At 43.2% G+C, this 11566-nt stretch overlaps 1 protein-coding gene across 1 annotated transcript in view; it reads left to right on the top strand.

Moving 5' to 3' along the window:
• Positions 1 to 4949: 4949 nt before the first annotated feature.
• Positions 4950 to 11566, top strand: part of LOC306936283 (trinucleotide repeat-containing gene 6B protein-like) — a 35699-nt gene continuing 29082 nt past the window's right edge. The window contains exons 1-3 of the mRNA XM_079519772.1: positions 4950 to 5296; positions 8000 to 8087; positions 9439 to 9460. Of these exons, the coding sequence (XP_079375898.1) occupies positions 8031 to 8087; positions 9439 to 9460 (79 nt within the window). The 5' untranslated portion in view covers positions 4950 to 5296; positions 8000 to 8030. The remainder of the gene's footprint in view (positions 5297 to 7999; positions 8088 to 9438; positions 9461 to 11566) is intronic.

Raw genomic sequence — 11566 nt, 5'->3', positions numbered from 1 at the left:
AAATTGATTAATTAATTACGATGCCTCAAATTAATTAGATTATTTTTTAATCAAGTCCCAGCTCTAGTGTGTGTGTGTGTGTGTGTGTGTGTGTGTGTGTGTGTGTGTGTGTGTGTGTGTGTGTGTGTGTGTGTGTGTGTGTGTGTGTGTGTATATATATATACACACTAATAACCCAACACAAAGCAAGACATTGAACAACTGATAAGACAACATACAGTACTACAGTATTTGTACAATGAGTCAAATATGGGGTTTTGTTTTAGAGGAAGACTGATCATTTTAAATCTATTGCTAGTTCCCTCATACTCATATTTTTATGTGACTATACATAATTTGTCTTATAATGTAGATAAGTAGCCTCTAGCTTTTGTCCATAGCCTTAAGGACTTCTATGGACCAGAGGAGAGCTAATTAGACTCGGAGACCACAGGCATTTTGTTTTCAAAAAAGTAGATAAGTCACCTTTTGTGAGTGACTCGATCACAACTTGCTAGAAGAGCAGAGAGCAATATGACCAGCAGGTGGTGGTGTTGGTTCACTCTCCAGCCAGATATCACAGTCTGTAGGCTAGCTAGTATGTATGAATTTGCCACCTCAAGTAAAGTGTCACCGAAGAGACATTTTCAGGTTGGTCACCAATTTCATCCGATCTGTACCCATTCAATTTATCAGCTTCCATTTGATTGTGTTCCGAATTCACTCCAATAATCCAGTTTCAATGTTGTCTGCTGCTGTCACTTCCAATTGTTTATCCCGTTTGATTGGATGAACTTTGTAACCCAGCCTGAAAAAGCTTTTTTTCTTTTTTTTTTTTTACTAAAGAGCTGGAGACAGGTCTCTGACTCTAAAATAAATAGTGCCAGAGATGACTATGAATTAATTTATATTTCTGCTCCACTACATCTCAGAGGAAAATAGTACAATTGACATATTAGTTACTAAAGTTACTTTGCAGGATTATTAATCATCATTAAGATAATTTTTATACATCAGCTATTTGAAAATAGCTTAATTATCACAAACTCTCAATGTGTCGCATACCTTAGCCTACTTATTTAAGTCACCCTGGAAAAGAGTGACTGCAAACATCATATTTTAGATTTTAGCTTTACTGGAGGCAGTTTAAAGCACTAGTCAGGAATATTCCCTGTGAGAATTAAGTAAACTGCTACCAAAGAGAGACGCATAAAGTCATTACATGAGAATTCTGTTTTTGAATCATCACCTTCACTTTGCGTTGGTTCAGCTACAGCTAGGGATGTACCGATGAGACATTTTGGCCGATATCGATATCCGATATAATTAATTGCTGTTATGGCCGATAACCGATGTCGATATGATCTCATTCTGTATTAAGAAAATATAATATTTTTTGCCATTCTGAAAAAGGCTCATAAACTCTGGATTTAAAAATGTTCCAACTTGTTGACTGTTTTGAAAGCTTCCCCCGAAAACATTGATATAATTTGCAGCCTTCGTCATAACAAAAGGCTTTTTCAGGCTTTTTTATTATTTTTTTCAACATAATAATTATAAAATAAAATATCTGCTAAAACCGCTATATTATTTTACCGATAGCGATTACCGATATATCCTTTTAAGGCCAATATCGGGCCGATACCGATGTGTTTGCCGATTAATCTCCCATCACTAGCTACAGCAGCTCTCCTCAGACCCAAGCGTCCGTAATGAAATGCCTGTCCACACTGGATGTGCTTGGCCTCCTGAAGATACCTACTGCATGTCCACACTGGATGTGCTTGGCCTCCTGAAGATACCTACTCTGCATGTTCACACTGGATGTGCTTGGCCTCCTGAAGATACCTACTCTGCATGTTCACACTGGATGTGCTTGGCCTCCTGAACAGGCCCGGATTAACACCTCTGAGGGCCCCTGGGCACTGAAGCTCGAAGGGCCCCCCTTCACGCGCGTGCAACATTTTTGCTGTTTTGGAGCCGTTTTGGGGCAGTTTTATGCCGTTATATTGGCGTCCTGAAGATACCTACTGCATGTTCACACAGCTGTTCACTTGGAGGGCATCCAGACACACCGAGGCTGAGAAGAAAAATATGGAAGATTACTTTATAGGCATTTAACATTAATAACATTATAATATTTTACATTTCGAAACATTGTTGTCGAAGCAAACAAAATGGTAGGAGCACACACCAAGAGTAGGGAGGTGCTGACCACGGGAGACAAACGTTATAACAGAAAGGAGAGGTCGCACAACTCGTAGTCCCGATGCCAAAAAACACTTTTTATTTACCAACGTTTCGACAAGCTAGTTGTCTTCTTCAGGGTATAACAGGGAGGGAAGGTAGGGATGCTTACATTTATAGAGGTTGGGACACAAAGGTCCAATAATTAGGGAGTGTCCAGGACACTGTGTCCTCACTCTGGCCAACACCCAGATTGTTGTCAACATTTTTGCAAATGTGTGTGACTCTAAGCCTCACCTCTCATTTAACTGTTATCATATATTACTGACATCCCACAGTAATGTAATATAGTCAAAAAATACAAGAGAAAAATGTTACATCTATGATCTGACTATAGAGGGTATGCGCGTGACATCATCATCATACCAGGAAGTTATGCGGGAACGCCTACTGAGTGGCAAAACAATACTTTCTGGCCTTGCCAGCCCTTGAACAAGGCATCAACCACTACGATGAAATGTGTTCTATGAGCAGGGCCTGGCTGGAAACAAGTTCTTGAGCTTAGCCCAGATACCCTGGGTAAAATATAGATTTCATTTCATTTCATTTCATTACATCCAAACAGAAAAGTCCTATTTCATTGCATGAAATGACTTTAAACAACATTAAATTCACTTTGTCACTCACTTTGCCACTCGATCTGCCCACGAAACTTTTTTTGTGTGAAAATTTGACCGAAAGGTTTTACTTTTCTGAATACCCCACAATATTAAGGGCATCTTTAGCTATCAGAAAAACATAATTTCCCATCTCAGGCATTCAATACATTTTTTATGTATTTTTATATGGAATAATATGATAACGGGGTTGAAAATTATAACGGGGTTGTGACAACCCCGTTATACACGGGGTTGTGATCTTTTTTTACTGAAGATGGCCACTACACTACCACTTTGGTGATTAAGAGGAGACAACATGGCATGCATTTGATAAAACAATCAGATATATTGTTGAAATAACAAACATAAATTTCACAAATAATTGTTTTCTATCTTAATTCCATGTAACAGAGTTGAGCTGTTATGCTTTACGACCACATGGATTTTTGTACATTTTTAATAGTCATATCTCAAGTCCACTTTCATCGAAGGCCATTGGGGACATGAAAAAATGGACAAAATAGGGGCGTGTCTACTGAAAAAAAACAAGATAATTTCTGATATGAAGATAAAGTCCATGTAATTTTTACACAATATTAAAGGGAACATTTAAATTGATTAAAAAAGCTTTTAAAAATAAATGTTGGTGACTAAATCGATAAAATACACCTTAAAAGGTAAGAGGGACTGCAAATCGTACCAGTTTCGTGGAATGACTCCACTGCATGCGCATACCCTCTATAGTCAATATACTGTAGTGCCATTACTGTATAATGTCAGTATTGTGTATATATTTGACATTCAACATAATGACTATAGCTCGATCTGGTCTGGCCTTAGGAGAAGTCCTTATGGCTATGGACCAGAACTACATACTGACATTAAAACATAGGCTAATGACAAAATTGGTGAACAAATTTAAGACTAATTATTTAGAACTAATAATAATGAACTACCTGTAGTTCATTAGTGTATATTTATGATGATAAAGAGTTGTTGCCATTGCCATAGAGTTGGGTTGTTGCAGATGTTTATTGCAAGAGCGGAACTGTTTGTGTGTGACAGAATGCTGGACCATGAAGCCAACCCTGCAGAAGTCTCTAGATAGAAGATGGGTGCTACACCAGAATGCTGCGAGCAGTAGGCTACTTAACATCAGCAAGAGTACACATGTTACCAACGAGAACCTGTATGATGGAATGCCAAGGGTGAGACAGAAAATATAAAAACAAACAAAACAGGAGAATGAGACTAGCAGGACACTGCCAAAGACACCAAGAGCTGCCTGCCAGCAAAGTAGTGCTGTGGGAATTAACCAACACACGGACACTGGTCACAAGGACGTCCCACATTAAACATAGTATGTGGATGTGCACATACACCAACAAGCTGGCCAGATGTATGGAGAACCGGGATGACTGGAAGCAACGATGGAGGGCTCATCTGAGGACGACCTAGAGCTAGGCTGCAGTGTTCCGTTCACCTCCACTACCATATCTGTTCTCTCCATAGGTTCTCTCCCCTCCAGGTAGGATTGCATCCAGTTTAAGGCTCATACAGTCTGGATTTCCGGTGGTGAGGTGACCACCGAACTATAACATGACGTCACGAGCCGCAGTGAAGAGCAAACCACCGCCACCGCCCCAGCCCTTCTCTCTGTTTTTACTCACCACCGCTCAACGTTATTTCAGCTCCGGTGGTCAGCTCACCACCGGAGCGGTGGTCACCTCACCACCGAAACTCCAGACTATCAGTAAAGGCTCATACATGTATGAGCCTTTACTGATGTGCTATCAAAACCAAGTGCTTTTAGCTTGTTGATCAGTAGTTTACACAATGTCAAAATCCTTTTGGAGGTCCAGCATGACCATGCCCCAATATTTGCCACTAGCATTCGCGTCGTTTTTGATGTGGTCGCTCAAAGAGGAGGCATGTGTCAGTGGGAGTGGGACTCAAATTAACTTGTAATGAATTAACTTTTTTGGGGTGAACATATGAGAGTGAGACTGTTCTGAACTCTGACAAAAAAAATGACGTCATGCTTTGGGTGAGAATACGCCCCCTGCTGCAGAACGCAGATATGCACCGTCCGCCCCCCCTCCCCCTCCCCCCTCTGATCAACAACCAGCCTGGTGATGATATGCTGCTAGCTAAAGCTGCACGGAGAAGCAAAATGGCCGACAGTAAACTAACCGATCCTACAGCGTTTGACAGTCATCAAGAGGTTATGCACGTTTCGTTTACAGCTTGAGAACTTACATTCGCGCAAAAAAGGACATTTGCCTTCCCACGTCTTTTTCTATTAATTAACATTTCGCCTTTCGGTGATGTCATTTCTTATTCAATTTAGCCTTGAACGCCTCGAAGAACTAGCTCGCGGAGCTAGCTGCTAGCTTGCTAGCCTGCTAGCGTTGTGGGTCTGCACGATTTTTTTTTCTGCACAGAAGCACTTTATGTTTGTGATTCCTGAGGTGAGTTTGTTTGTTGTTTCTGTACTTTTGCAGCACTCTCCTGTGTTCTCCGGTCCAGATGGATGTCCAAGGCTAATGTCACTGAACCGCTTTTGTCGTGTTTTTTTTTTTTTTTTTTTTAAACACTTCAACGTTAGCCTCTTCGCTTTTTTAGCTTCGAGAGGAGATGCACACAGCAGACGTCACTGAAGTTCATCCTCGTTTCATTTCGTGATCATTTTATATAATAACTTGTAGTCGCGTGAGCCCTTATTTTTTTTGTTTCATAAGAAAATGACGTATTTTCAACCGGGGTGGGCTGAAAGAAGAACGACGCATCGACACACATTTTTACCCCCTTTTAGTTGAAATAAATACGTCATTTCTGTGTCGAGCGAAGGGGGCTCGCGCCGTACTACTGTAACATTACATATGATAAGCCTATTGAGTTCAAATGCTGCTACTATAGCCAAGCAGGCAGGCTCTGGTGGTGTGTTGCTTTGCTCCATATATAAACAACATTAGAGTTGACAGCTATAGCTAAGCTGAACATGATGTGAAGTACATTATTGCAGCCTAGCTGCGCCATCAGCGAGACATCGTGGGAATCAATCGGGGGGGGATTGTGTTGAGTGTGTTGGCGAGCCAGCAGCAGCGCGGGGGGACCGGCGGGGTCGGGTCGGATCGGTGCTGTCGATCTGACCGTCCTGTGGGCCACGCCACACCGCCGAGCCACGGACTTGACACCAGCTGCTGTTAGCACTCAAGCTAACATTAGCCCCCCTTCTCTGGTGGTCAGCAGGTCAACAACCCGTCTGGCTAGCTAGCTCCTGCCAGCTCCCCGCGCTAGAGTTTATGTTGTCGCTCGCCGACAAGAACGGATCTACAAGCCCACCGTCCATCATGACCTTGTAGATCTGTTTCTTGTCGTTTGAGCTGAACCTGTTGTACTATCTACGGGTTGTTTTCTTTTTGACTCGGTGACCCTGAATGTGGCTGGAAGCAATTAACTGATCGATTTAAGTATTTATTAACAGTTTGCAGAATTACAGTACATTTCAAGCACAACTCAATACACAAACTGTGAGTGGACGACACCATAAAAGCATTACACTTGTTTACAAGAGGGTCCACCTTGTTCCATTCATCAAAACACTTAGAGAACGTACAAATATATACTTCTATTTAGCCAAAGAACAGAACAGGAATGAATCTTGTCGCTCGCCGACAAGAACGGATCTACAAGCCCACCATGACCTTGTAAATCTGTTTCTTGTCGTTGAGCGAACCCAACCTGTTGTACTATTATCTACGATGGTTATTTTCTTTTTTTAGTGACAGTGACCCTGAATGTGGCTGGAAGCAATTAACTGTATGCGTTCGTATTTACGGCAACTAGTATCCAAAGGGTGTCGCTATCTATCTGCTGAAATGTTGAAACGGTGTTGTTGGTGCACATTAGAGGATTACTACTAGAGCAACGCTAGCCCACATTAGCTGTCTCGACCCGAGACAGTGGCAGCTTTGCTCATTATGTGCAGCTTAGCTAGCTGCAAGGGAGGCTGTGCTTAATTACAGCCAACTAAAGTGTGGAAGCCTTGACAGATTTCTCAAATGAAGAAGGCACTGCAAAGGAGGACAGAGTTTAGCCACCTGCCTTATGCATCCCACAACAGAACCAGGGCCTGGTTGTTTTAATACCAAGCCTTGCGTGGCTTGATTTGTTGTGCATTTTGCATGTTCAGGTCATGGTGCTTTCCACAGTGTAAAGTCTCCTCCAACCACTCACTAGAGCATGGAGGCCAGTTCCCCCACTGTATCCACACAATCCATCATTCTGTCCCTTCTAATATGAATTTATTTATTTTTTTAACCTCAATGTAACTTCCTGGGTAAATATTGAGGTATATTTATAGTACATTATACATCTCTATAACCACCTACAGTGTTCACTGTTTGGTTGTAACTGCAATCGTTTGCTGTGTGATGAATTATGCAATGAGCAGAGCTAGGCTACCATGGACTGCTGGCAAGCCTTCCCTTGTCTCTGGTTAACATTACAGTTCTTACAACATTAACTAATTGTGTAGAGAAGACGTAAGGCTGGATGATCTTACCGTAAAAGTCTGGAAACGGACGATAACAATATCGCAAAATGTCTAAAAACATCCCGTAGCGGGGTGCATACTTTAGACTAGTCATTGGTTAGACATGGGTTAGGTTTAGGTGTGCTGCCCTGTGGGAGGTTAGGGTGAGTGTTTGAGATAGGTTGTAGTTGTAGGACTAATGACTGGTCTAACCAATGACTACTAGTCTAAACCAAATACTGTCTAAACTAAGTACTGCAGCATACATGTATGATGTATGCACACTAAACCAGCTGAAGGGGATCAGCTTCTTACTGTCACCAGTGTATAAAGCCAGCAGCGACGACAAATAACATGAAGAAAACGTCAGTATTTTCACCCTTAAAGTTACCGTGGCCCGGAGAGATGCCACGCTGCAGCAGCAGACATCAGTTGATGTGGGCCACTACACATACAGTAGATACAATGTTATGAACAAAGTTGTGGTGTTTTATTTTGCTGCTGGATTCATATATAGATGACAGATTTACACTGGTGTGCTTACTTGTTACTTGCATGCTGTAGGTTGTTAAAGGACTGTCTGTCTGTCTCTCTCACACGCATTGTTTTTAAATGATTCTTCTAAATGTTTTCCCAGACGGGAGAATCAGGAAAGGGAGCAGCAGTTAATGGAAGACAAGAAAAAGAAGAAAGAGGATAAAAAGAAAAGGGAAGCCTCTCAGAAGGTAAATACGTTTTTGAATGCCTTGAATGTTCTGTGTACTTTTGCAGTTCTGATAGAAACCAGTTGACCTGATAAGTCTAGGCTAGAGGTTCCCAACCACCCTAGTGAAAATACCAAGGATTCGTCAACGGACGCGTCCGTGACTGATTTATAAACGGCTTTGAGTCCCTGTTACTTCCGTGTTTGCGTAGCATAACGGTGACATCACTGTCCAATCCTTGGTATCTTTACCATTCATGTGTGCTCACTCAGCGAGCAGCAACAAGCTGTAGGCTATTGTGTCCGTCGCTCACACTAATGAAACAAAACGCTACACAGTTAAGGTACAGGATTATGATTTCAAAACAAGTATCGGAGTATTGGAAGATGATGTTACCCTATAAAGTAATGCGTCACTCTGCATGTTTAACTAAAGTTTTCCACATGTCTAAAGTAATTTCTGAAAAAGACATAAGCCTAACCTTTTTTTAAATCATACTATCATTGTTGATATAACGCCATTTAGGTCAATAAAATAGCACATCTACAAGCTGTGCCGTGCTACGAGCTTGTAGGTCTGCTATTTTTGAAAATGTAGTGCAAATCTTTGAATATATATATATATATATATATATATATATATATATATATATATTCTTTCAGAGCGAATGTTTTTAACCCAACTCTTTGCTTCTGGGGGGTCCCTGGAACAACATATTTTCAGATGGGGGTCGGCGGCCAAATACATATGATTCTGGGTGTCCTTGACATGATAGTTTGAACTGACATAGAAACATAGGTTTTTCAGAAAACTGAAATGATTTAGAAGGCATTTGTAGAATCAAGCTCAGATCTAAATGGGTTAAGGGCCAGTGAACTGTCTTCCGTGAGTTAGGTTTAGGTACGCTGACGCGTGACTCCTACGAACCTCGACCACCAATTCCCCCCCCCCCCCCCCCCCACACACACACACACACCCCGTGCCAGTCCGAACATTTTCTGAACAGTCAGCCGGTCTGTGACAATAGAAAGGTTGGGAACCCCTGGTCTAGGCTAACAAACACTTTGTATAGCTGTATACCCACATTTCTTTGGACTCATTTGTTTCTCTTTTGGGGCGCTAATTTATTTCCGTAGCAGCTATTGGCATGTGCTCTGCGTGTCGAGTCTGTTGAAGTTCTGTACCAACTACTAGCACTTACACAACTTTAGGCTCATTTAATATATATATATGTTTAATTTTAAAGGTAGGGTTAAACAATTTTTTATGGAAGTCGTGTTTTTTTTTCTCCAATAACTGGTGTCTCCCTGTCTATATGGATTTGCATATCATATTGTGCACTAATTGACATTTGTTTTTTCTATAATTTCAGGTGCCAGAACAGAAAATCAAAGGTAACTTTCTTTCTCTTCTTACCTGCCTCTGTTCTCTCGGGGGGTGGTAGGGGCTGCTTGGTGATCGTAAAGTTCCCGGTTGGATCCGTGGCTCCCCCTGGGTTAGTGTCAGTGTCCTTGGATCCGTGGCTCCCCCTGGGTTAGTGTCAAAGTGTCCTTGGATCCCTGGCTCCCCCTGGGTTAGTGTCAAAGTTCCCGGTTGGATCCCTGGCTCCCCCTGGGTTAGTGTCGGTTGGATCCGTGGCTCCCCCTGGGTTAGTGTCGGTTGGATCCGTGGCCCCCCCTGGGTTAGTGGATCCGTGGCTCCCCCTGGGTTAGTGGCTCCCCCTGGGTTAGTGGATCCGTGGCTCCCCCTGGGTTAGTGTCGGTTGGATCCGTGGCCCCCCCTGGGTTAGTGGATCCATGGCTCCCCCTGGGTTAGTGGCTCCCCCTGGGTTAGTGGATCCGTGGCTCCCCCTGGGTTAGTGGCTCCCCCTGGGTTAGTGTCAAAGTGTTGGATCCGTGGCTCCCCCTGGGTTAGTGGCTCCCCCTGGGTTAGTGTCAAAGTGTTGGATCCGTGGCTCCCCCTGGGTTAGTGGCTCCCCCTGGGTTAGTGTCAAAGTGTTGGATCCGTGGCTCCCCCTGGGTTAGTGGCTCCCCCTGGGTTAGTGGCTCCCCCTGGGTTAGTGTCAAAGTGTTGGATCCGTGGCTCCCCCTGGGTTAGTGGCTCCCCCTGGGTTAGTGGCTCCCCCTGGGTTTAGGGGTTAGTGTCAAAGTGTCCTTGAGGAAGTCATGGAACCACTAGTCTCGCTTTGCCAGACTGTTGTCTCTTGCGATTTTCAAATGCTTCCGTTCCGTCATACAGTCTGGAGCATGGAAGCTCCGATGAGTAAAATATAAAGCGGAAGTGAAGCCTCCCCACCACTCTGTTTCGTCTTTACAGTCACGCAAATGTATCCTAATATAAATAAAAATCATCTAAGCATATATAACTTAATTTAATTTCTCAGCTTTCATCATGAATGTTTGAGTGGTCTGATTTGCAATGAAAATAATCGTAGCTCTTTTTAGACAGGAGGTCAAAGAAGCCATGCCGTACCTGAGAAAATGTCCAGTATGCTTATAGTACTGTTGGGCTTTGAAGCAGTTACAGCTTTGTTCAAGGGCACTTTGTCAGGAGTTGTAGGAGAGAGGGGAGAAACACATGGGCAGTTGTAGGAGAGAGGGGAGAAACACATGGGCAGTTGTAGGAGAGAGGGGAGAAACACATGGGCAGTTGTAGGAGAGAGGGGAGAAACACAGGCAGTTGTAGGAGAGAGGGAAGAAACACATGGGCAGTTGTAGGAGAGAGGGGAGAAACGCATGGGCAGTTGTAGGAGAGAGGGAAGAAACACATGGGCAGTTGTAGGAGAGAGGGAAGAAACACATGGGCAGTTGTAGGAGAGAGGGGAGAAACACATGGGCAGTTGTAGGAGAGAGGGAAGAAACACATAGGCAGTTGTAGGAGAGAGGGGAGAAACACATGGGCAGTTGTAGGAGAGAGGGGAGAAACACATGGGCAGTTGTAGGAGAGAGGGAAGAAACACATGGGCAGTTGTAGGAGAGAGGGGAGAAACACATGGGCAGTTGTAGGAGAGAGGGGAGAAACACATGGGCAGTTGTAGGAGAGAGGGGAGAAACACATGGGCAGTTGTAGGAGAGAGGGAAGAAACACATGGGCAGTTGTAGGAGAGAGGGGAGAAACACATGGGCAGTTGTAGGAGAGAGGGGAGAAACACATGGGCAGTTGTAGGAGAGAGGGGAGAAACACATGGGCAGTTGTAGGAGAGAGGGGAGAAACACATGGGCAGTTGTAGGAGAGGGGAGAAACACATGGGCAGTTGTAGGAGAGAGGGGAGAAACACATAGGCAGTCACATATTGCACCCACACACACATTTTACTGTACTTGATTCTAATACATAGATGGAATTGTTTTTTTATTCAAGTGTCCTACTGTCCTATCGAAAGAAGATACAAGACACTCAAAATGTACATAACACAATGATACACCATAAACAAAATGCATAAACAGTTACTTATGGATACAACGTAACTGCCAAGCCTTCTCTATGAATTTTCCTAAAAC

The sequence above is a fragment of the Electrona antarctica genome, assembly GCF_951216825.1.
Source record: "Electrona antarctica genome assembly, chromosome: 14".
NCBI classification, from domain to species: Eukaryota; Metazoa; Chordata; class Actinopteri; order Myctophiformes; family Myctophidae; genus Electrona; species Electrona antarctica.
Note: the sequence above shows the minus strand (reverse complement) of the source record. Positions and strands in the feature narration are given on the sequence as shown.